The following is a 26,051-nucleotide window of genomic DNA, read 5'->3' on the forward strand; positions in this document are numbered from 1 at the left end:
CTATGGGAATGATCGGAGCGGCAGTAGCGAATTCCAACAGCGCTTTCGGTCTCCCTCCCCTCTAAATTGGGTTCCTCGGGTTGGGTTGTTGGGAGGAGTTGTGTTTAACCGCCTCATCTTATTCTAATGTGATTAGAATCTATTGAATTGACTTCAGCAAAGAAATTAAAAGATGCTTGCTCCTGGGGAGGAAAGCTATGGCAAATCTAGACAGCATCTTAAAAAGCAGAGATATCACCCTGCCAACAAAAGTGCGTCTAGTCAAGGCTATGGTCTTCCCAGGTGCAATGTAAGGCTCTGAAAGTTCTGGACCATAAGGAAGGCCGAGCGTCAAAGAATTGAGGCTTTTGAACTCTGGTGCTAAAGAAGACTCTTGCAGGTCCCTTGGACTGCAAGGTGAACAAGCCAGTCAATCCTAGAGGAGATAAGCCCTGACTGCTCTTTAGAAGGCCAGATCCTGAAGATGGCCAAAGTATTTTTGGCCACCTCATGAGAAGGAAGGACTCCTTGGAGAAGAGCCTAATGCTGGGAGCAATTGAGGGCAAAAGAAGAAGGGGACAACAGAGAACAAGGTGGCTGGATGGAGTCACTAAAGCAGTAGGTGCAAACTTAAATGGACTCCGGGGAATGGTAGAGGACAGGAAGGCCTGCAGAATCTTTGTCCATGGGGTCGCGATGGGTCGGACACGATTTCGCAACTAACAACAACAACAATAATAATCTTTACACCGCCCGTGGCGCCACGGGCACCACGGACTAAATAAAACAGTAAGCCCTTGGAAGGCGGGCTGTGTCCGGGATGAGGAAGGGTGCTGATTGGCCCCTTCCTCATGACAGACTATTGGAGGGACCAATCGGCAGGCGCTTCGCGCCTGCCGATTGGTCCCTCCGATTCCTTGCTGGAGCGACTGTGAGCCGCGCGTAGCGTCAGGCCGCCTCCCAGGGAGCCCCCACCAGCCGCCCTGCATGCGGCTGCCGGGGACTCCCGTCCCTGATTAAACCGCACCTTCGAGGGACTGCAGATGGAGCCGCCGAGGGACCGCAGATGGAGCCGCCGCCCGCTGCCGCCCGCCGCTCCGCCTCACGATGCCGCCGCCCAGGGAGCCCCCACCAGCTGCCCTGCATGCGGCTGCCGGGCTCTCCCGTCCCTGATCACTCCCGTCCCCAAAATGGCCGCCGACGGAACCCCAGACGGAGTCGGCTCGCAGCCGAGGAGGTCCCGCCGCCGCTGCCGCCCGCCGCTCCGCCTCAGGCCAACGAAACTCCAGGATTCCTGCCACTCGCCAGCGGATCGCAAGCCGCTCCAGGTAGTCCCCCCCCCCAAACCCACTCTCACTGCTAGCGCCCATTGCATTTCAAAGTGCAATGGGCTTTTTTACTAGTAAATGTATAATTTACCTTGATCATAGACTAATAGGTTCCCACCAGTGGTGGGAAAAACTGCTTTCTGTCGGATTCTCATAGGTGAGAAAATCTTGCTCTTTTTTCTGTGGTAGTTGTTCCCCAAAAGGTCTTTCAGCTGCAGATCACACAAATGGGATAGGTTTTGGAGCATTTTTAACCTTTGCTGCAGTTTGCTGTTTTCTAACAGGCAGTGATGCTCTTCCTGAAAGGCAGAAGCAACATCTTCATTTGAAGCCTAGTTCTGGCTCTAGGCTGCCTTTCCCCCCAGTTTGAGTGGCGAATCCCCCACCCTGCCACCACTTCAAGTTTTAAAGCCCCTCTGTGTTGTCACATGTACCATTGCATCAGTGCTGGGAAAAACCTGGAAGTGACAGTGGACAGCTGTAGCAATCACCAGATACTATGGTCTTCCCCAGAAGTGATGTCATTGCTCCTTGGCAAAGCCACTCCACCGTGTCCCCATCCGCTCCCCTCCTGCCAGTTGCCAGGATGAGCCTGGATGCCCCATCTAGCTAGCTCTGGTTTGTTTATTTTTAATTACCCTGGCTAGGACATCACTGGTGAAACCCCAAATTACTTCTCCCATAATCCAATTCAGTAATAGCTGGTGGCTCAGCAGCAGGGACACCAACAGGATTTCCTAGGAACTGCACTCTGGACAGGATTTATGGTCCCATTCCACCAAGAGCCTTTCCAGACTGGAAACAGCATACGCTGATCTTGCTACTTCTCTGACCTGGCCGGCACTGAACGTGAACTGAAAACACACCCCAGAGGCTCATATGCCACAGTGGACATCGTGCTTTAAATTCTGAGCTTCAGCAAGTTTCTTATCGGACAGGACATCTCCATTAATTAAGCCTCAAAACTGGTCCTCCTAAGATGCAATGAGCTCACGAACTGGAGTTGCCAGAAGTCAGAGTTGGAGTGGGAAGACTTGTTTCAAATCTCCACTCAGCCATGACTTTGCTAAGTGCCTTTGGGCCAGGCACTCTTTCTGGGCCTCGACCACTTCTTAGAATTCTTCTGAGGATAAAATGGAGGAAGGGAAACTCATGGTAGGGTGGTATACAAATTGATAATAATAAAAAATAATAATGTATACCGCCCTATGTCCCTTGTGGAAAGAGCGATGTAAAAATACAACAGATATTGTTGTACTGATACAACCAATGGCAGTGAAAGGTTTGTCCTGTTCTATGCTAAACCAAAAAAGGAACAAAACCCAACCTTAACAGGTAGGAACTCAAAAGTTGAGCTGAACAATAAAAATAATGTAAAACTTGTTAATTATTTATTGTAGTGTACAATAAAAAACAGAATAAAAACTTCTTAAAAACTATACCGAACTAACAGCACATAGAACCAAGGACCAAATGCGTTTCGACCCTTCCGGGTCTTCCTCAGTGGTCAAGATTATGATAATACACTCTATATAGAAATATACCCATATAGAACTCTCTATAAAGTGTAGCAGAATGGTTGAGTGGGATCCTTCGCTATCATTAAGTTCTGTACTCAGAGTGTAATCTCATGTGTGTCAGAAAAAGCTTAGAAATGTAGAAATGGCTAGGCCTGAGTCATTGCAGCTGTTCAGAATCTCAGCTGCTGTGATAATGAAAGGAACAGAAAGACCCTTTCAAACTGCGGATTGCTACATACCGTAAGTCGAAACGATGGTGAACAGAATGGCACAAGCAGCAGCAGCAGAAGCAGCATCTGAGTCATCATTGCATTATATTTTTTCAGAGCTGTGCAGAGGAAAAGCAAATGTGTGGCATATTATATGGTTGCAGGTCTTCTGCCCCTTTTTTTTTACTTTGGTTTGTTAATCATGGCAGAACACCTTAAAGAGAAGATGGCTCTCCGTTTTTTAAAATATTCGTTAGTTTGAATCTTACAAAGAATATGGTATAGTGTCAGGTTTCCTTTATTCCTTTATAATTTATGTTTTCTGTATCTGTAACATTAACTATATAAACCATATAAACCATAAATCTTTTTAGAGGCAGGTTCTGCCACAGAATTTTGTACTGAAGAAGAAGAGTTGGTTCTTGTATGCCACTTTTCTCTACCCCAAATTGTCTCCAAGTGGCTTACATTCACCTTCCCTTTCCTCTCCCCACATCAGACACCCTGTGAGGGAGGTGAGGATGAGAGAGCCCTGATATTACTGAAGAAGAAGAACAGTTGGTTCTTATATGCTGCTTTTCTCTACCCGAAGGAGTCTCAAAGCGGCTTATAGTCGCCTTCCCTTTCCTCTCCCCACAGCAGAGGGAGTTGTGACGGAGGTGAGGCTGAGAGAGCCCTGATATTACTACTCAGTCAGAACAGCTTTATCAGTGCTATGGTGAGCCCAAAGTCACCCAGCTGGCTGCATGTGGGGGAGGAGTGGCGAATCAAACCCAGCTCGCCAAATTAGAAGTCCACACTCCTAACCACTACACCAAGCTGGCTCTCCACTGCTTTCCACTGGGTGGCAGTATGGGTTTAATCGATTTCCTTCAAGTCAACACAAAAATTCCATGATTCAGTGCAAAGTGCCTGTTTTGAGGTAGAGCTAAAAGAAAGCTGTAAGGAGGAAAAATGGGGCAAAAACTATGCTAAAGGATGCTCACTGGATACTCTCTGAATTCACGCATCATCTTCTTTATTCGTATTTATCGTATAATAATTTCAGATTTGACGGAATTTGATCATTGATGTAGCATAAGTGTTAACATTTTGACATTATTGGACAGGTAACGTGTTTCACATTTGTGCCTAGCATAACCCAAATCCAAAGATGGCAAAAAGAAGGTTCTGAGGAACAGATTTCACAGATGTCTAATTTCCTATTCAAAGTTTAAAATGGTGCAGCTGGTTCATGTTGGTTCTAATACCTGCCTGCTCTTCTTCACACCAGTTCTTAATCCTTCCTCACCCCCTTTTGTTTCCGTAGATAACAAAAATGTGCCAAGAGAGCCACAGAAGGGAATCAACATCTTTGTTTTTAACCATAGCGGTAAAATGGCCTTTTTCTTACAGAATGCTGTGACAGGGTCGCTTGGTTATATATCGCTAGATATACCTTTGTGAACAGAACTGGTTTTATTTGCATACAGAGGAGCCAGTGATATAGTTAGCCTTTCAACTTAGGTGGGTTTGCCTTATTCCCAAGTAAGAGAAATAAATCAGTGGTTTTCTCCTAATCATGAGACACTTGTTGAACTTTACTGCCACGTCCTTGAGCAGGGGTGGCCAAAGTGTGGTTCTCCAGATGTCCATGGACTACAATTACCATGAGCCCCTGACAGCATATTCATCTCCATGTAACATAGTTCAGTTCCCCTGGAAAAAATGGCTGCTTTGGAGGGTCGACTCCATGGTATTATATTCCATTGAGCTCTCTCTCTGCCCCAAATCTCTCCCACTCCCAGCTCCACCCACAAATTCTCCAGGTATTTCCCAACCCAGAGTTGGCTACCCTAGATGACACCCAACCTCAATGTGCCAGATAACCTCATTCAGTGGTGACAGGTAGAGTAATGACCATGGCTGAGAGAAGGAGCCCCACAGCGCTCCACAAAATAAATTTTGGTGATTCTGTAACTTTGGTAGACTCTTTTTGTCTGGGTAAGATACAAAAGTATGAAACCACCAAAGGGTCAGAAAGAAAAGAGAAAAACCACTCTTAAGACCAACTCCCTATTCAAGTGGTGGATAAGAACGGCTGGTCAGCTGTTATCAGCGGACACAGAGAGGTCCAACAGGGAAGACTGTCCCTGTCCAACTTTAAATAAAGATCATCTACCAGTGTGACTAAAGCCTGGCCTGAAACTGGATTGAAATGGGTCAAGGGAAGATGTGTTGTCCATCCTACCATATGCACCATCACCTTCACTAGAAAAGATAAATTGGAGACCAGTCTGTATTTGACCATCATTCCTAGCCAATGAAGTTTTCTTGATTATAACTTCTGTCTAATAACTGCATAATTCAGAAGCCTAAGAGCCTCTTGTGGCGCAGAGTGGTAAGGCAGCAGACATGCAGTCTGAAGCTCTGCCCATGAGGCTGGGAGTTCAATCCCAGCAGCCAGCTCATGGTTGACTCAGCCTTCCATCCTTCCGAGGTCGGTAAAATGAGCACCCAGCTTGCTGGGGGGTAAACGGCAATGACTGGGGAAGGCACTGGCAAACCACCCTGTATTGAGTCTGCCATGAAAACGCTAGAGGGAGTCACCCCAAGGGTCAGACATGACCCGGTGCTTGCACAGGGGATATTTTTACCTTTAATTCAGAAGCCTAGTTTTGTAATCAATAAATCTAGATACTCACAGGAGCTGCAGAACACAATTTCTTTATTTGCAACCTAGCTCCAACTAACTTAGGAAAATGAAAGCAAGGAAAAAGAATAAATTGAGGGATGGAGTTTCCCTCCACTCCTAATAAGGCTTCAGTTAACTCTTTACTATCTAGTTTACTACACCTAGGGTGAGTCCCTTTCATAAGGAACAAACTAATGATTTTCACTAATTGCTCCAATACCTTTTCCTGGCAAGTTTCTAACAAGCCAGGATGCACAGGTGTCCAAGAACACAAGTGACGGTTCTTACACTTCCAGGGACTCTGTCAGCATCTATAAGCAGGCTCAATGTGAGACCACCCATTAAAAAACGACAAGCAGATGCTTGTACTGTGTGCAGAAATAGATACATATGGCCAAACTAAGCGTCTCCAGAGGGGAAAAAAATTAAACTTGTTTGTAAACATGCATTTCTTACATCCACACTATGCATGCTTAGATATATGTGAGGTAGATGCAGGTGAAAATGAAAGCATTAAAGAAAAAGTTGAGGAAGCTTGCAAGAACAAGGGGGAATACAATTTTCTGACAACACATTAAGAACATTTTGTTCTGTCTAGAAGCCGCCCCTGTGAGATTCTGGGACCCCTTGGCAGTATATCTGCCAAAAGCTCTCACTCCCTCTTCCAGGAATAGGCAAGCCTTAGAGTATTGTTAATTCCTACCAAACTATTTTACAACAAATCTGTTATTTATTTATTCCTACTAGCACTCAAACTTCTTCGGGCAGTATTGGAGCCAAATACCAGTAATGCAAACAGCCTTCTCATACTAAAAAGATGCCATAACATTTTGCTTCTTTCTTGAGACCTCTTGTATATAACATCTGCAATGGCAACTGTGTTATGCATTCTTGCCTTACTTAGCATTTCCTCCTTATTTCTGCTGCTGCCAAAGGCTCTCACTTTATACTTTTTAGTCGAAACCAAAGAACAGGATGGCCAAGTTATATTTGGTAGAATGACAGAATACTCGGTGTGTGGGGTTAAAAGGCATCCTTTAACTAAAACAACTTTTAAAATTTAAACATAAAGTTTATCTAGAAGAATAACAGAGTAATGGTTTCAGTATGGTTCATAAACATAATGGTTTCGGATAGGTACAGTTCTCCTTCTTTCTCTAAAGTTCTCCTTTTTAGAATCTACCTTCTTTTATGCAACGACATTGGCGAGAATGATTCTGGCAAAAGCATGGAAAACTCCAACATTACCATTATTATTGGATTGGTTTGATAAACTGCTGGAACTTTCCAAAATGTCCAAACTCACCACCCGAGTCAATGGGAGAACAGCACAGGAATTTCAAGAGCAATGGCACTTCTATACAGAGTTTCTTGATAAACATAAGTAAACAACGGGTCAGCCTAATATGATATCACTGGTGTTATCAGATCCTATAATTGTACCATCTGAGCATATAGGAGGCCAAGGAGACATTGCACCATTCTATATGTATCCCCTTGCCTACAATGCTGTTCTAAATAAGCCATGCATATGTTTGCATACTGTAGTATGCATTGCAGGTGTTAACAGTTTAACAAACTAGTGAATGGTCTCTATTTTTTTTCTGGTTAGATCTGAATATTATGTAATTGTAGATTTTCCTGCATTTCATGTCCCCTTGACCATTAAAGGTCTGTCCCTCTGGAATAAAAATCTGCTAATCTTTAAAGGGGCCACTCCTGTTTGTTTGTTTGTTTGTTTGTTTGTTTGTTTATTGCTGCAACAATTGCCAAAGGCAAAGAAATCCAACCAATGATAGATGGTAATCCTGGGTCTAAGGTAGTGAGTGTTTGCATATGACCATGAATACAGATGGGCAGCCTGGAATAAACTGATGTTAATTTCAGGCAAGGAATAAGAAAAGAAAGACTCCTGCAAAGCCAAAAAGGGGACCTTTCTTATGCCATTTATGAGAGACACAGATATTGCTGCCACATCTTTTAGAAGTGGTACATTTAGGATTAGATCTCTAAAGCGCAGAACCTTAAGGGCTTCTGTGCCTTTAAGAGCGGCATGAAAGGGAAAACTCTGCCAGGTGTAGCATCTTCTTTCAGTGAAACACAGTCTTCTGCCAACTCTACAGCTCTTAAAGGAACAGGACTATTCCTGGGGTCTGGAACCAGCAATACTACTCAGGGCTGAGCTACCCATTCAGCAACCAGAACTGAGTCTCCCTTGACCATATGAAATGCTACAGGGAATATGATTTGCAGCAGGTGAGGGCAGACTGCTTTATACTTCCACCTTTTGATCAGCACAGGAAAAGGGGGGAAGAATAAAGCATCTTCCCTGCAAGCCATGGTCTGGTTGTGCCTTCCCATATAGTCTGGTTGTTCAGGGGAGACCCAGGCTGCCAGACTTTGGTTTGATGCTGAAAATATAATTTACCAGTCAAGACAGCGATATCCAGGAATACCCACTATTTCATTAAGACCAAGTTGCCAAGAAGTCTTGGTTAAAACCAGAAGCTCTTATCTAGCAAACTTAATCCAATTCAAAGTTTCTCTAGGGGGCTCCATTTAATTAAAACTGATTTACTACAGGAGAAGAACTTTTATATATTGTAGTAAGATCAAATTTTTAAAAATATAACGTACCTCACAGTTGCAGTCGGAGGCATCAATGTACTTTCCACTCTGAATACGCTTGAGAAATGGGGTTTGCTTCCGAAGGCTTAGTGGAAATGACAGCCCTAAAAAAAATGTAATCAGATAAAATTATTCTTAAAAACAAGCAGTTTTAACAAATTGAAATAGCTGCTTGGGCTCCCCCTGGTGACTGCAAAGCAGTATGAACCCTTTTGGGAGAATTTGGGAGAATGTCATGCTAGGCTGAACGTTAATTCTTATATGTTGATATTTTCTTGTAAATTTTGTACTTATAACATTTTCTGTTTACTGAATTTTTTAAAAAGAAAAAGGGAGGGACACGTAGTGGTAAAGAAACTTCAAATTGAAAAGGGCCAATTCAGAAGGACACTATCTCAAGCATCAAAGGTGCCTCCAAAGGAAACAGATCAGTGGTAATATTTATAACCCATCATCAGGACTGGCAATCTTTAAAACACCTTAGATCCCTCTACACAGCTTCTTATACATGATAGGAACAGATGTGTCAAGTAACAGGGAAAGGAGTGTAAACAGGCCTTAGCGAGACTGCACAGCCAGTCTGAAGCCAAAAAAGACCACAGTGCCTGGGCTAGCACAAATTCCAGTCAAAAATACACATCAAGACATGGAAAATCACTCTGTACACACAACAACACAATGCAATATGTAAAAGGAAAAATAAGAGTGTGATGATAATGTGGAGATGGCGGAGGTAGGGGAGTCCATGCCAAAAAGTGAGAAAAACAAGGGAAACAAACTTGGTGTAGTGGTTAGGAGTGTGGATTTCTAATCTGGCGAGCTGGGTTCAATTCCCTGCTCCTCCCCCACATGCAGCCAGCTGGGTGACCTTGGGCTCAGCACTGATAAGGCTGTTCTGACCAGGCAGTAATATCAGGGCTCTCTCAGCCTCAGCTCCCTCACAGGGTGTCTGTTGCGGGGGGAGGAAAGGGAAGGCAATTGTAAACCCCTTTGGGTAGAGAAATGCGGCATATAAAAAACAACTTTTTCTTCAGTAATCTCAGGGCTCTCTCAGCCTCACCCACCTCACAGGGTGTCTGTTGCGGGGAGAGGAAAGGAAGGTGAATGAAAGCCACTTTGAGACCCCTTTGGGTAGAGAAAAGCGGCATATAAGAACCAACTCTTCTTCTTCTTCAGTAATCTCAGGGCTCTCTCAGCCTCACCCACCTCAGAGGGTGTCTGTTGTGGGGAGAGGAAAGGGAAGGCAATTGTAAGCCGCTTTGAGCCTCCTTCGGGTAGAGAAAAGCGGCATATAAGAACCAACTTTTCTTCTTCTTCAGTAATATCAGGGCTCTCTCAGCCTCACCTCCCTCACAGGGTGTCTGTTGTGGGGAGAGGCCTTGTCTTCCCACCCCCTCCAGGCCCATCACTGGCCTTTGGGGATCATCATGACCATATATGGTCATATCACCTGACAAATGTTTAACAAATATAAAAACTTAATTAACTCCCACCTATTCAGGAACCCTTTCCAGAGTTGTCAAGAAACCCCAGGGTTTCGTGAAAGGAAGCCTGAATAAAACTAACATTAGTAACCATCTTCCCTCCACATCCCTGCCCATATATCTTCACTATCAGGCTGGTTGTTCATTGGTGGGTTGCCAAGGAGGGGGAAAGGGCACTGTATGAAAACTTAGAGCCAGGGGGAAGGAAAGGGGAGGCTCAACTGGTGTTTAGGCCTCTGTGGTTTCAACCATAGGCCTGGTGGAAGAGTGCTGTTTTGCAGGCCCCTGCAACGCTTTGTTAGCTTTGTAAGGCTCCCGTAAGGCTGACAACTCATTCCACCAGTCCGGATCATGTACTGAGCACAAATAGGCAAGTCCTAGAGAAGCCTCCACCATACACTCAGTGGTCTCTATCCTCCCTCTGTCCCAGGGATTTGCAAACCTCCTTTTATGGCCTACCCTGATCCAAAGCACACACTAAAAAGATGCAATGTTTTCTCATGTTCTTTTTTTTCCCTTTCCCCTGTAAGAGTGCATAAGAAAAACAGAAAGTATGGCACTAGAAAGCAAGCACTTTGTCCCAGAACAGAATACTTTAATTATATGTATTTATTACATTATGTAATGTATTTATTACAGAATCATAGAATAATAAGAGTTGGAAGGGACCTCATGGGTCATCTAGTCTGCACTATGCAGGACACTCACATCCCTATCGCTCATCCACTGCATCCTGCTATCCCCTTGAACCTTTACAGAATCAGCCTCTCCATCAGATGGTTATCCAGCCTCTGTTTAAAATTTTCAAAAGATGGAGAATCTACCACCTCCCGAGGAAGCCTGTTCCACTGAGAAACTGTTCGGTCAGTAACTTCTTCCAGAATTTCTTTTGAATTAATTTCATCCCATCAGTTCTGGTCCATCCCTCTGGGGCAAGAGAGAACAACTCTGCTCCATCGTCTATATGGCAGCCTTTTATATACTTGAAGATGGTTATCAGATCTTCTCTCTGTCGCCTCCTTTCCAGGCTAAACAGACCAAGCTCCCTCAACCTTTCCTTATACATCTTGATCTCCAAACCCCTCACTATCTTTGTTACATTTATTTTTCGGACAGCCAATAGTGGCCAGACTAGGATCTAGGAGAACCAGGTTAGAATCCCACTCTGCCACAGAAGCTTGCTGGGGAACCATGGGTCAGTCACACACTAACACCCTAACCTACCTCACAGGATTGTTGTTTTGAGGATAATATAATTAGGTAGTAAGTCACCTTGGGTCATCATTAGGGCGAAAGGAGAGGTCTAAATGAAGTAAGACATTCAATCAACAAGTGTTGGGGACAAGAGAAAAACTGGGCAAGCCAGTCTCAGTTTACTAATCCCTTCAGGTAAGGTACAAAAAAGTATTATAAACTGATCCTATAGTGTATCAACCTTGATGTTTACTTGGGACTCAGCAGGCATCTTGGGTTCTCCTCTTATGTCCAGTATTAAGTGTCTTATTTTAAATATATGCATACTTGACTCATTACAAAATGGAAATAAGGCAGCTCAGCAGGTATAACAGGATTGTTACATGGTGTGGTGGCTAAAGTATTTAATTAAGTTCTTGGAGGCCACATTTCAAGAAGAATAAGCTTTTATTTTTGTACCCCGCTGTTTACTACCTGGAGGAGTATCTAAGCGGATGACAATCGCCTTTCCTTCCTTTCCTCACAACAGATACCCTGTAGAAAACTACAACTGGATCAAGGTCACGCAGTTTGGCTACATGTAAAGGAGGGGAGAATCAAACCAGGTTCTCCAGACTAGAGACCACTACTCTTAACCACAGCACCAAGCTGACTCTCTGAAATTCCCATTCTGCATTGAAGTTTCCCATTCTGCCATGGAAGCTCATGTAATTATCCAGGAAAGTCACTCTTTTAGCTTTCAGCCTAATCTACCTCACAGAACTGTCATAAAGCTGAATTGCAGAGCAATGTAATCTACTTGGGCTTCCCACTGTGGAGAAGTAATTTTTAAAAATTGTGTTATCACCTATAGTATGATTGCTATAGTGAACTGTGACACACACATGTGTGTCTGCTCTTTCAGGCCAGCAGGGCTACTCACACACACATATATATATATATGGTTGAGCCTGGGGCAGTGGGGGGGAAGATCGATGAGGCCCCCCTGGTGTCAAACAGCAACTTTGATTACCCTCATCTCTCTTGCCTCCTCCCTCTAGAGCAGGGGTAGTCAAACTGCGGCCCTCCAGATGTCCATGGACTATAATTCCCAGAAGCCCCTGCCAGCGAATGCGAATGCTGGCAGGGGCTCCTGGGAATTGTAGTCCATGGACATCTGGAAGGCCGCAGTTTGACTACCCCTGCTCTAGAGGTAGGGGTTGGGGGGTTTTGTGCCATGTTGTTGGTCTACTATATTGGTATTTTTCTGTCCATTTTAATAAGAGTTTAAATAAAGCCTGTACTTCAGGCTTTCAGACAGGATTTCATCCATACCAATCCTGGTATTTCCTGATGGCCCTGGAAGGATTTCCCAAATGGGTGGGCATTAATTTTCTTCTTTTCCTGCTGCCTTCAACTTTTGTTGCCTTTCCCAGTGACTTTTGTCTTCTCACTATGTGGCCAAAGTACCATACTCTCAGTTTAACCATTTTATCTTCTAGGGAAGAGTTCAGGATTGATTTGAACTAGAACCCACTTATGGGTCTTTTTGGTGGTCCACAGTAGCTGTAGAACTCTCCTCCATCACAACATTTAAAAGGAACCAAATTCCTTCCTGCCATGAACAGGACATCCTCTGACCAGCTGGCTGTCTTTCTCACATATTCCAGGCCTGAACATGGCAGCACCCAAATGAAATTACAGGCCTGCAGTGTGTTTGGAAGCCCTAAGTCCGAGGAAGCCCAACCCTGCGGCGTAAACCCTGGCTAGAGATGTCAGTCCCCTGGTTTTACCGCTCATCTGCAAGCGACAGAGATCGAAATGGAAGAAATGGCTGCTTTGGAGGGTGGACTCCATAGCCTTATACTCCACTGAGACCCCTTCCTGCCCCAAATCCCACCCACTCCCAGCTATGAATGTCAGTCCGCAGGTGGGACGTGGGGATCCCCCAATTTTACAGCTTATCTCCAGGCAACAGAGGTCAGTTCCCCTGGATGAAATGCCTGCTTTAGAGGGTAGACTCCAGAGCATTATAATCTACTGAGGTCCCTTCTTGCCCCATATCCCACCTACTCCCAGCTATCAATATCAGTCCGCAGGTGAGACCTGGGGATCCCCCAATTTTACAACTTATCTCCAGGCAACAGAGATCAGTTCCCCTGGAGGAAATGGCTGCTTTGGAAGGTGGACTCCATAGTCTTACACTCCACTGAGATCCCGTCCTGCCCCAAATCCCACCCACTCCCAGCTATCGATGTCAGTCCGCAGGTGAGGCCCGAGGATCCCCTAAGTTTAAGGCTCATCTCCAGGCGAGAGAGATCAGTTCCCCTGGAGGAAATGTCTGGTTTGGAGGGTGGACTCCATGGCATTAGACTCCACTGAGATTCCTCCCCCAAACTCCCCAGGTCTCCCCCCCCCCCCTTCCAGCCGGCTAACCCAACCCTGGAATCCTGGCGCAGAACTTGCGCGCCCTCGACGGCCTGCCCCACTCCTGCATAATCGCCTCCTCTGACCCCTTCGCCGTGCCCTTGGCAACGGGGTTCCAAGCGCCAGGGGGGCCCCGATGGAAGCGATTGGCCCGGCCGCCGCCGTCACGGCCGCCCTTCCGCGCGTGATGGGAATCAGGTGTGAACCGGGCGCAGGTGGAGGCCCGCCGCCGACGCCAGCATGAAGCGGAGAGGGGCAGCGGCGCCCGCCCCTTCCCCGCCACTCGGGGAGCGGCGCTTAATTGGGAGCGGCCCTTAGCGCCGCCGCTGCCGCCGGGCGCGAGAGTTGGGGCGGGTGGCAAAAGCGCGCAGTTTGGCCGGCGGCGCTGGAGCGGCCGCGGGAGGAGAGGCTTCCTCGGGGGCTGGCCCCGCGAGCAAAGTGCTGAAGCGGCGTTATTCTTCTTCTTCTTCCTTCCTTCTCCCTCCCTCCCTGGTCCGGGTCCAGACAAATACCCCTGCCTGGCTTGGCCTCGTAGGCGCGCGAAGGCTCTTGGCGAAGGGGGCGCCCTCCTCCCCGTTTCCTTTCTCGGGGCGTCGTCGCCGGTCGGTTCCCTCAGGGACCCGCTGTCTCACCAGCCTTATTGGAGCCCCGCATTGCATTCCCGCCCCCGCAGAAAAGCCGCCTGGAGTTCAGCTGGGGCTGTGTGTTTTTTGTAAAGGTAATGAGATGCTGCGTGGAAAAGCTGATGTGGCCAGGGGAAGGGAGGAGGAGGAGAAGGGGTGCGCTCTGGCGAGGCTCGGCCTCCTAAAAGTTGCTGATGGGCTGGAGTAGTCTCTTCGCGCCCCTCCCGTCCTCCACAATTACTCATTGAACGGAGATCCCAGCAGGGGAGGGGAGGAGCTGCCAGGAGCGATGAGAACAGAATAGCAGTTTGTGCATGCGCCGGAAAGCTCTCGCACCTGGACTTAAACTTGGTTGGCCTTGAAGGTGCTGTTGGACTCAAACTTTGTTCTGCCCTTTCAGACCAACAGGGCTACCCACCCGGACCTGTCCAGAACAGTATAGGTTATGCTGTGGGACTTTTAAATACTAGAATTGCTTTAACAGGAGGCTGCAATCTTAGGCATGTTTTGGGAGTAAGCGTCTCTAAAATGGTAGAAGGTATCCCTGTTTAATTGCATAGGGGCTGGCTTCCCACTTCCGCAGAATGGGACATTCAGATGTTGCTTATAAAATCATGTCTTCTTGCTGTGATTCTGTATGTTTAATTATCTCTAATACAGTAAAAATTCTTCTTTTCTAAATTAAAGTGTGGCCATTTTCTGCCCTTTAAAATTAACCAGGTAGTATGGTGCCAAGTAGCCACACCAGTATAAATTCTGCTTTGAGTTAATTTTCAACTTTGTTTCTCTTAACCCCAGCTTCCAAGATGACTCTAACACCTTTACAGTGTGTGACCTTTATTTATTAGAATTTGCGCAGACTTTTGAAATGCTTTCTGAGTTTAAGCAAACCTGCCTCTCAGGGCTGGGAGGATAAAATGTTATTCTGAGCAGGGGGCCAGGAACAATTTGGGACCATGAGGATTTATTGGGTTACAGACCTAACAAAGGAAGGTGGGTAGTTATGCTACTCTAAAGCAGCAGAATGAAGTTTGAGTCCAGGGGTTCCTTTAAGACAAAGTTTTATTTAATCTACAAGCTTTCATGTCTATGCACACTTTGATATCTGCATGCACACAAAAGTTTATACCTTAAATAAAACTTGGTTGATCCTTAAAGGTGCTATATAATGAAGGACTTGCATGTTATTTCTGCCCAGTTACTATTTGACCCATGGAAGTCAGTGGTTCCTATTAACTTGTATCTTTTGCAGTTCCTGGATGCTGGCCTAGACAAAACGGTTTGCGATGGGTAGAGGGGAGGACCCATATAAAGCTTGGGTTGGAGTAAGTTTCCTGTATGGTACCTTCCAACTCTGTGGTTCTCAATGTGCTCATGGGCTTACAAAACTTATGGAGCCCTTTCACTATGGCAAAGTATTTTTCCTTATGGCAGGTGAGAAGTGTATGAGGAGAGGGGCAGTTCTTGTATGTTGCACGACCTTCCATTTGGTTGTATGAGACCTCTTGGGGAGCATCTCAGGGGTCAGCAAGTTAGCATTGTGCCCAGATGTAATATAGCCCTGCTCAGCAGTTCCACCTGCTTGTAAAGGGGAGACTGTGCAGTCCTCTTAATAAGCATGGCCGCCATTTTGTATGAAAAGGGCAAATGCATGTGTTTTCTAGGTTCAGTGTGTGCAATCAGAAACCTGTATTTTTGAAGCTATATGTTTGTGTATTCCAAAACTGGAATATTTTGTTTGAACAACATAGCAATCAGGATTGTGGGGAGTTATGAGGATTGCCTTCCGTTATGAGGTGACAAAACTGTAATGACTGGACATGATTACTGTCCTTGGGAATAAATGTTTGGCTGTACAGGTAAAAAGTTCCCCTTAAGGGCATCATTGAGGTAGGGGGCTGTATCTACCCCAGAGGCTGGGGAGAGGGATGTGTAATCCTATGCAGGTTTCATTGGCCCCCCAGTGGAGTAACTCTGAATAAGGTTATGCTGTTGGTGCCCCAGAATGCAGCCTTTTCTGCTTGGCGTTATCAAGAACCAGTTTTTTTGTGCAATACCAACTGCTATTGGCTGTCAAACACTGTCAGTGTTTCTACACGTGTTGTCAAAGGATAGAATCTGTGCTTAATATGGAAACTGCATGTCAACATTGCAGAAGAATTAAGGTTTCCTTCTTTCCGCTTTCTGTAGTTAACTCTTCATTGTTGGCAGGTTACAGGGCATGAAGCTGAATGTCTTAATCTTATGATTTTATATGAAAATGGATTGACTTGTGCTTGTAAGCTGTCAAGATGGTAAGCGGTCTGTACCATTTGGATCTTGCATGATCGAAAGCTCTTACAAACAGAAAATGTCACCCACTGAAAATGCTGGCTTTCTTGCTAGAAGTAAACTCTTGTAAGGAAGAGCATCCAAATCATGTGACTCCCATCCCACACTACCTGCTGATGAACAGCTCAGGCATAGGTTGACCCTTTCTGGGAGAACTATATGATGCTGAAAAACAGGAAAGCCCTCATTCAGAGGTCACCTGAGCTAGCAAGGTCATATTTCCTCTGGCCTTCTGAAATATGGTGATATTCCTGGCCTACTTTACTGGGTGGCTGAGGAGAGGATGCAGGTGGCACGCTTGGTTATTTCAGCAATTGTTATCGTGCTTTAACTAATGAGTTCTCTCAAATTTGAAAGCAAAGAGGAGGGCAGGTGTTGCTTTTTGTTGTGAAATGCAGATTCAGTCTTGATGGAATGAAAGCTTGAACTTGATTGGAAAGCTTTGGGCAGTGGTTAAGGTGTCTTTTATATTTTATTATATTATATATATTACTAGGGGCCAAGCCCATTGTATTCAGGAATACAATGGGTGCTAGATTGGGGGGTTGGGGTGGAAGAACTCTGCAGACAGCCTCCCCCCAGGACCTGGAAAGGCTGCAGGCAGCGGTTAGGGAACTCACCAGCAGGGGTGGCTCTCACGCGACAGGGATCTGCAGCCTCCGAGCCTCCAAAGGAAGTGGAAGGAGGAGGGGTTGGTTGGGTAGGGGATGGAAGGCGATTGGCTGGCCAGTGGAGGAGGGGGTTAGAGGAGGAGGCACTCAGGATGGAACAGCTGCCCTGAGAGGGTGTTAAGCACTGAGTGGCACTTAAGCCATGAGACGTGCTTCTCCTACAAGCCCTTACCAGAAATATATTATGAGGAACAGATATTTATGTACTACCCTCCCCTGCAGCTCAGGGCAGTTTGCAGTCAAAATGTTCTTTTTTCATGGTACAGTACAAGAAATGTCATCATTTGGAGCAGATACCATGTCAAACTGTGCAATTTGTGACAGTAAAATATTTAACACAACATTTGGAATTAGAACATTTCAGCTCCGCAACTCAGCAGTTGTACATTGTTCACTGCCTTGCAATTTCAGTTTTTCCATCTGCAAGACATAGTTGGTGGTGGAACGGGCCTTTGAGATCTGGATTCACTGGCCTTGACTGGAAGCTGGCTCGAAGAGCTCCATTTTGCAGGCAGAATTGTTTTAACTCTGGCAGGGCCCTGATCTCTTCTGGGAGTTCATTCCTCCAAATGGGACAGAAAAAGCCCTGGCCCTGGTCAAGGCCAGGTGAGCCTCTCTGGGACCAGGGATCACCAGCTTGTTGGCGTTTGTGGGGTATAATGCTCTCCAGGGGGGGGGCAAAGGCAGAGAGGCAGTCCCTCAGGTATTCAGGGCCCAGACTGAGTATGGCTTTGAAGGTGATTAGCAGAACCTTAAGCCTGATTCGGTACTCAACTGGTAACCAGTGCAGCTGTTTGGTTGGATATGGGCCCTCCAAGGTGTTCTCATGAGAACCCTGGCTGTTGCGTTATGCACCAGTTGTAGTTTACGGGTCAGGGATAAGGGTAGGCCTGCATAGAGCGAGTTACAGAAATCCAGCCTGGAGGTGACTGCTGCCTGTGGCTAGGTGTTCTAGGGCCAAGTAGGGCACTAGTCGCTTAGCGTGTTGCAGATGGAAGAATTCTAGCCGTGCTACTCTTGTGATCTGTTCCTCCATGGAGAGGGAGGTGTCAAAGATCATGCCCAGGTCCCTGGCTGAGTGTGCTACTAGTAGTTGCACCCCATCCAGGTATGCCAGTCGTGCTTCCTCGCCAGGTCTCTTCCTACTGAACTACAGACGTCCTGTCTTAAGGACTGAATTTCAGACAGCTCTGGTTGAGCCAATCCATCACTGCTTTCAGACATCCTGCTAATGAGTCTGGAGGGAATCAGGGTGGCCATCCATCAGGAAGAAGAACTGGGTGTAATGGGCGTATTAATAACATCCCAGTCCTATCCTCCATACCTGCTGGGCAAGAGGGTGCATGAAGATATTGAATAGGATTGGGGAGAGAACCAGTCCTTGTGGTGCTCCACGTGGGAGCTGATACTGATGTCATTGGTGCTCCCCAATTGCTACCTTCTGTCCATGATTCCAGAGAAAAGAGATCAGCCATTGGAGAGCTGTCCTCTGTATTATGGTGTCAGTGAGGTGGCAAGCTAGTTTAGCTGTTCTCTAAAAGGTTTGTCTTTTTTCCCTTCTAGGGAAGCTGCCTCTTTAATTCCAAAAATAGGAAGAGTAAGATGTCCACTGTGAGTTATGGCCAAGGTCCTGTGTTGCAAGCGACTCCAGGGTAAGTTATTCTGGATGACGTGAAATTGCACTGATTTAATTAATTAATTTATATTTATACTTATATACCGCTGCTCTCAAATGTCTCATGGCGGTTTATACAATCCATAAATACAATAAATCCCATAAAACATTAAAACATAATTAAAAGACAATACACAATATCAAGATGGCGGATAATAAATATAGACCGTATTTGCCGGCATATAAGACGACTGGGAGTATAAGACGACCCCTCAACATTTCCACTCAAAATACAGTACTATGGGCCACTATGGGCAGCTATGTCTATCTAGTGCACCCAGCATATAAGACGACCCCCTCACTTGGAGGCATGTTTTTCAGGGGGGAAAAGTAGTCTTATACGCCAGCAAATACTGTAACTCCCTCCCCTCTTCCTCTGTTCATCATGGGTCTATCACTATCTGGGAGCGAGGAACTCAGTTGGCTTCAGCTTAAAGATCCACAGCAGACCATGGTAGGAACCGTTCTGGCCTCTACCATCTGCCTGGTGGAAGAGCTCCATCTTGCAGACCCTACGGAAAGCTGACAAATCCTGCAGGGCCCATAGCTCTTCTGGGAGCTCATTCTAACATGTTGGGGCCAGGGCCAAAAAAGCCTTGGCCCTGGTTGAGGCCAGGCATATATCCCGGAGGCCTGGGACCACCAGTAAAACTTTTCCCACTATGTTTTAGTTTAGCTGTGACTAAGAGCAATTTCATAATTACTGGCTTGGCTGTTATAGTGGTCTGTTACAGGAAGAAGAGGAGACTTTCATAGGTAAAGTGCTTTCTAGGTTTCTGATGGTTTTTATTACTGAAGAAGTCCTTGGTTTCTAGAGCGTGTTTTGATGCCAGATCTGGTTGTACTGTGCCATTTCTACAATTTATCATGCGATGCCTTAATAGTTTTGTTATTGGTCCACCAAACCTTCCTTCGTAAAAACGATGGCCTAGTCCAGGGGTAATCAAACTGCGGCCCTCCAGATGTCCATGGACTACAATTCCCACAAGCCCCTGCCAGAGAATGGTGGCAGGGGCTCGTGGGAATTGTAGTCCATGGACATCTGGAGGGCCGCAGTTTGACTACCCCTGGCCTAGTCTACTGAACTGCCATGAGACGACTGGTTCTGTGAACTGCCGTGAGAAGACCGGTTGTGAGTGGTGGTATACATATAGAGACATAAATAAATAATATAATGGCCCCTCTGTACTTTATGTAACTCTAATTCTGCCCTGAAGACGAAGGTTCTAAATGTGTCTCTCCTCATATGTCCATGCATATTCAGATGCAGTCATTGTTGGCCTTTACCATCATTAGGAAAATGTAATAAAGTCAGACCACCTACATCCCTATCCCTATACACCATATTTGCATTCTCACAACCTGTCATGAGCACTCTGGTTCAGGTAGCAGTTGTAGTTGGTCGAGTGGAAAGGAGAATAAATCGCATTATTCATCTAGGCTGCCAGGAGCCATTGTGTGTTGCACAACTTGAGACGGGAGGAGAGCTAGATTGAGAGAGGCCAGCTAGATTTTCAGAGAGCAAACTTTCTAGAGTCAAAGTTTCCTTTGTCCGATTTTATTCTCAAAAACTTATACCCTGAAAATCTTGTCGATCTCTGCACTGGCTCCAGATTGTAGACTGAATCAAATTCAAGGTTTTGGTTCTGAATCTTTAAGGCCCTTAATGGTCTTGGGGGCCCTTGTGTCTTTATTGACCAACATCTACTTAGGATCCCAGGCCCCAAAGAGATCAAACTGCTGGTGGGAAGCTCTGCCAAGGGCGACCAGAGCCCTGTGGGTATTACAACAGTTCCGCAGAGGTGTTCAATCAGGCCTATGGTAGACGCCTAAAAAAAAGCTGACACCTGATCTCATACAACTTTCCGCTTGTACCTGCATTAGCCAAACAGTTCTTAGGGAAGTTCATATCATGCTCTCCCCAATCCTAGGATAGGATTTCATGGGTGATATTACGATAATTGATTCTGAAATTTTAACCTATCAGATTTTAGCTTGTATTTTAGTATTTTATACAGTTATGTAAAATGCCCTGAGTTGGCTGAGACTGGTGGAATAGACGTCACCTCCTGGCATCTATATAGCACTTTATTCCCATACCCTGAGGGCATAAGAGCTGGGAATGAACTTGAAGAGCTCCTAAGTTTAATGTTAACTGTTTTAATGTTTAATACTGAATTGTTGTGTGCAAATGTTTTAACTCTGTCAGTCCAAATGGTAAAATCAGAGTCCAGTGGCACCTTTAAGACCAACAAAGATTTATTCAAGGCGTGAGCTTTTGAGTGCAAGCACTCTTCGTCAGGCTAAGAACTGACCATCCTGACAGTGGGAATATATAAGCAAAAGTCAATCCTGTTACATTAGTAAACTGTGTCACAGTATCCAAATACAGCCACACGACAACTCCCTGCCAAACCAGCCAATCAGACCCCTCGAATTCAGTTGTCGTTCACAAAGACATATATGAGAAATAAAACTGTCAATGCCAGTGATCAACGACTTCCACTGTCATGATGGTCAGTTCTTAGTCTGAGGAAGAGTGCTTGCACTCGAAAGCTCACGCCTTGAATTAAATCTTTGTTGGTCTTAAAGGTGCCACTGGACTCTGATTTTTATTGTGCTACTTCAGACCAACGTGGCTAATAATTTGAATAATTCCAAATGTTGTAAGCCTCCCTGAGCCCTCAGAGAAGGGCGGCATATAAACTGAATAAATAAATGAATGAATGAGTCCATAACCCTTTTGACTGATTCCATGGCAGAAGTCAGCAGAACAAGGAGCCATTTGTTGAGATCGATGATGGCAATGCTGAAGATGAAGGAGAATCGAACACGTGTGCTTAGTAAGTGAGCTTGTATCCATTGGGTTAATCTGAATTACGAACAGCCTGATCATCACCTCCCCCTTCCCCCCAACCAAATTGGTGTTGCTGAAATTTTATTTATACTGTTCAGTTCAAACTTTATTACAGTCGTTCAGACCAAGTTGTATGAAGTTAATACCGCATTTTCCTCCTCACGGGGGATTACTGTAGCTAACAACGGTGTCGGCCTGGATGCTACAGTTCCCTAGATTAACGGTCCCCAACCTTTCTCAGGTCAGGGACTGCCTCTGGAGTGAGGGGAGAGCCGATGGCCCGGGTGCTGCGAAAACGCGTACGCGCAGTTGCAGCGCACGCGCGTTTTCGCCACTAGGTGGTGCTAATGCACATGCGCGTTTGCATCACCGGCGTGCCGGTGGCTGCGCCTGCCTCTTCCCTTCGTTCTCGCTGCAGGCAGGGGGAGGCAGGTGTGGCTTCCGGCCGCCCGGTACCGTGGCCTTTGTGGCCCGGCACCGGGCTGCAGACTGGGGGTTGATGACCCCTGCCCTAGATTACTAATACTGTGGGACTTTAATGTCCATGCAGCGCTGCTGCCCTCCGGAAATGGGCTGGACCTAGTGTCAGCCATGGCGATGCTAGGGCTCTTGCAATTTGTTGTTGGTCCTACCCACCAAGCAGGTCACACCCTGGACCTCATTTTCAGCACAGGGTTGAATGTGGATCTGGTCGCAGCTAATGCTGTGCCATGGTCGGACCACTATGCTCTGACTACTCTGCTAAGGTTGCCACCTCCCCCTATGTTGGGTGTCGAACAGATTTTAGCTCGCCCGCAGAGACTTATGGATCCAGCTCATGGCATTTCTGGAGGAAACTTCGGCACTCGATCCATACCAGTCTGGCTTCCGTCCTGGAGATGGTGTTGGTCGCCTTGTTGGATGACCTCCTCTGCCAGGGCAGTTCTGCCGTGCTGGTTCTTTTAGATCTGTCAGCCGCGTTTGACGTGGTTGATCATGAACTGCTGGCACACCGCCTCGCCGGGATGGGGATATAGGGCACAGCTTTGAGCTGGATACACTCCTTCCTCCACAACCGAATACAGAAGGTAGTGATGGGGGATGAGTTATTGTGCCCTTATTGGCTCCCTTGTGAGGTCCCTCAGGGTGCGGTGCTCTCCCCTACGCTTTTCAACATTTTCATGCGCCCTCTGACCCAGTTGGCACAGAGTTTTGGGCTGCAGCAGTTGAGAGGCTGAGATTCTTTAGGGAGGGAAGAAAGACTGCACTCTGAGCCAGTTTGGTGTAGTGGTTAGGAGTGCAGACTTCTAATCTGGCATGCCAGGTTCGATTCTGCGCTCCCCCACATGCAACCAGCTGGGTGACCTTGGGCTCTCTACAGCACTGATAAAACTGTTGTGACTGAGCAGTGATATCAGCGCTCTCTCAGCCTCACCCACCCCGCAGGGTGTCTGTTGTGGGGAGAGGAATGGGAAGGCGACTATAAGCCGCTTTGAGCCTCCTTTGGGTAGGGAAAAGCAGCATATAAGAACCAACTCTTCTTCAAACTTTGAATCCATTGGCACCTTTAAGACCAACAAAGTTTTAATTAAGCTGTAAGCACACTTCTTCAGACACATCGAAATAGGAATCAATGCACGTAGGCAGTAAATTAGTACACATAATTAAGGTGTTTCAGCCCAACTCACCTGACTCTGAGCTCATGTTATTTAATGTCTCAAACCAGGCTTTGTAACTTGTCACATGTTTTTACTTTCCCCTTTCTGAGTGCAAAAATCTTTGATGGGGGGGGGCTGAATGTGGCAACATTCTTAGGTCCAAGTCTTGGGTGCTGCTGGCATTTTAAACTGATTTTAAAATGCTGGGACCTTGCAGCAGAACCCCCCCCCCCCATACAGCTGTTTTGGCACAGAGTTGGGTAACAAAAGCACCTTAGCCTGCCACATTGTCATGGCATTTTAAAACAGTGAGTCGGCCCCTGGACGCTGTCATGTCTAGGGTGTCCCTGAGAACTTGCTCTGCCTTTCTGGTAAAACAAGATGTTGCTCACAGAAATTTGTTACTCTTGTTCTCTTGTTAGTGCTGCTAGACCTTTTCTCAGGTGTCATGTGTTCTGCAACAGATTAACCCATGGGCTGGCCTGGAATTTGAGGTGTTTTGCATTGCTGTTGTGGGGAGAGGAAGGGAAGGTGAATGTAAGCCGCTTTGAGACTCCTTCGGATAGAGAAAAGCGGCATAGAAGAACCAACTCTTCTTCTTCTTCTTCAGTAATATCAGGGCTCTCTCAGCCTCCCCTCCCTCACAGGGTGTCTGTTGTGGGGAGAGGAAAGGGAAGGCGAATGTAAGCCACTTTGAGACTCAGGTAGAGAAAAGCCAAAAAGCCAACTCTTCTTCCTAAGTTAGCATCTTAGGGTTGGATCCTCATGGCTCTTTTCCTGGCAGAAGTGCGAGGAAAGGCTCCCATTTAAGCAATGAAAAAGATGTGTTGGGGATTTTTGGGGATGCGTTTGAACAAAAGTAGGGGTTGTAGCAAGGAGTGGAATCAAGCGCAGAAGCTGGTAGGATCTAACCTTTAATGTAATAGGACACTGCTGCCTAGCCAGCAAGTCTCCCAGGGGACTTTAATTCAGTGCTGGAGGACAAGGGACTCATTGTTTTAAGGGTTGAGAGCAGCCTTTCATGTTGTAGGCACAATCTGCATATAGCTCTGGATGGAAGAGGATGATCATTTGTGCCACAATATTATCTTAATATTCGTCGCAGCGTGGATTAACATGCATTGTGTATCTTCTCCCTTTGCCAAGTTGCCAGTGAAGAATCAGGTAGGAATCGCTGACAGACCAAGATCCATTGGTGAATGCTGATGGGTGTTCAGCTGTAGGCAAAACCTGCCCCCTTGGAAATGCATTGTGTAATGTTTTAAAAAGCCCTGAGCTCTCCAGACATTAGGGCATCCATTAATCTATAATATTTAAAACTGGATTTGCAGGGTTTACTGACTCTGCGTTGGTGTAGTTTCCTGTTAGTTTCCCCTTCCAAAGGACCAAGCCTACACAGTGGTGGTTGGGCGATAAAAACCAGCCATGTTGACACCTGAGTCCTAAAAATAATCTCCCATTGTTCTCTCCCTTTTTGTTTTCCATGCCAGTATTCTTAAGAAGAAGGTTTCGCCATACCTGATGTCTTTCGGATTCAGGTATGTATAAGCCACAACGCAAGCATCTATAAAAGCAATCCTGCTTTAAATTGGGATTTTGAAATTGTCCATTTTCCCCCCCTAATAGCGATTTTGGTTGGAAGTTTGCATAGTATAAACACAATTTGTCACATGCTGGCAGGGGCTCATGACAATTGTAGTCCATGGATCTCTGGAAAGCCACAGGTTGGTAATCAGGGTATGATATGCTGGAATATGTATGATCTGCAGTGTGCATAATTGAGCATAATATAAAGAGTGTCCTGCAGGGGGCATCGTAGGATATGTTTATTTAGCATAATTAGACTAGGAACTTCCTGTTTTTAAAAAAAATTATCTCCTCCTGTGTCTTGATTGGCACAATGGGAGACTGTCTTGTCCCTTGACCATACTTCCTATTTGCCTCCATAACAGCTTGAATGCAGAATAGAACAGTTAGACGACTTTCCTTCTACACAAAGTTGTCTCTTCACATTAAAACTATTTTTTTCTTTAAACTATTTTATTCTTAAAGCAATCTGGTGTTTTGGTCTTTCACATATTTAAATGCTGCCAACAATGAGTGTCATAACTAGACTCTTTATTGCTAGGGCTGCCAACTCTGGGATAAATTGCCATGTAGTTTGGGAGTGTGGCCTGTGGAGGGCGGGGGAAGAGCCTCAGTATGGTGTAATGGCATAGAGTCTGCCCTCCAAAGCTGCCGTTTTCCTTAAGGGAAAGGATCTCTGTAGGCTTGCAGATGAGTTAGAATCCCAGGAGATTTCTTGGAAGCCGGCAAGCTGATGTGTAGCATGCTCTCTGCCCCCATCTATTTGTACAACATGCTGGTATTAAATGTCTTTGTTTGGCAGATCTGTACCTTTAACCCACCCAAAATAGGTGCGATTTATCCAGATTGTCAAATGTTGTCCTAATAATTGTTTGTTTTTGTCTCCCTTCTGTGGATTGTAATGTGATAATCAACCATGTAGTGGAGAAAAAAACAGGATAGATTTTTCCCCTCCTGTGTGCTGTTTGTCTTTTGAATGCTTATAACTTCCCCCCCTCTCCCTTTGCTTTTGTAGATTATTTGGCATTGTGCTTATTTTTGTGGACATTCTACTGGTGGTTCTATCTTTTGTGATTGAGGACGAAATGGAGATAATGGAAAGCATCTCTCTGGCTATCGCACTCTTCTTCTTCATAGATGTTCTCTTACGAGTGTATCTTGAAGGGTAAGTATGTGAATACCTGTGGGGTGTTCATTTGCGCTGTTAAAACCTCTATAGAGTATAATCATAGAATCATAAGAATTGGA

General features: G+C 45.8%; 2 protein-coding genes across 6 annotated transcripts in view; one reads left to right on the top strand and one right to left on the bottom strand.

Moving 5' to 3' along the window:
- LOC143824731 (fibrinogen-like protein 1) overlaps positions 1-9,951 on the bottom strand; it is a 55,889-nt gene extending 45,938 nt beyond the window's left edge. For both annotated transcript variants that reach the window (XM_077312293.1, XM_077312286.1), the window contains exons 1-4: positions 9,832-9,951; positions 8,348-8,442; positions 3,067-3,155; positions 1,399-1,606 (exon numbers count right to left, since the gene is read on the bottom strand). In XM_077312293.1, the coding sequence (XP_077168408.1) occupies positions 1,399-1,606; positions 3,067-3,135 (277 nt within the window). In that variant the 5' untranslated portion in view covers positions 3,136-3,155; positions 8,348-8,442; positions 9,832-9,951. The remainder of the gene's footprint in view (positions 1-1,398; positions 1,607-3,066; positions 3,156-8,347; positions 8,443-9,831) is intronic.
- Positions 9,952-13,451: 3,500 nt separating this feature from the next.
- The window catches only part of LOC143824740 (phosphatidylinositol 3,4,5-trisphosphate 3-phosphatase TPTE2-like), a 40,380-nt gene continuing 27,780 nt past the window's right edge, over positions 13,452-26,051 (top strand). Inside the window, exons 1-5 of one of the 4 annotated variants that reach the window (XM_077312326.1) lie at positions 13,452-13,620; positions 18,611-18,699; positions 21,485-21,565; positions 24,707-24,754; positions 25,819-25,968. In XM_077312326.1, the coding sequence (XP_077168441.1) occupies positions 18,650-18,699; positions 21,485-21,565; positions 24,707-24,754; positions 25,819-25,968 (329 nt within the window). In that variant the 5' untranslated portion in view covers positions 13,452-13,620; positions 18,611-18,649. The other 3 variants (XM_077312316.1, XM_077312335.1, XM_077312308.1) reach the window with 3 other exon arrangements.

Source organism: Paroedura picta, chromosome 1 (genome assembly GCF_049243985.1).
Source record: "Paroedura picta isolate Pp20150507F chromosome 1, Ppicta_v3.0, whole genome shotgun sequence".
Classification (NCBI taxonomy): Eukaryota; Metazoa; Chordata; class Lepidosauria; order Squamata; family Gekkonidae; genus Paroedura; species Paroedura picta.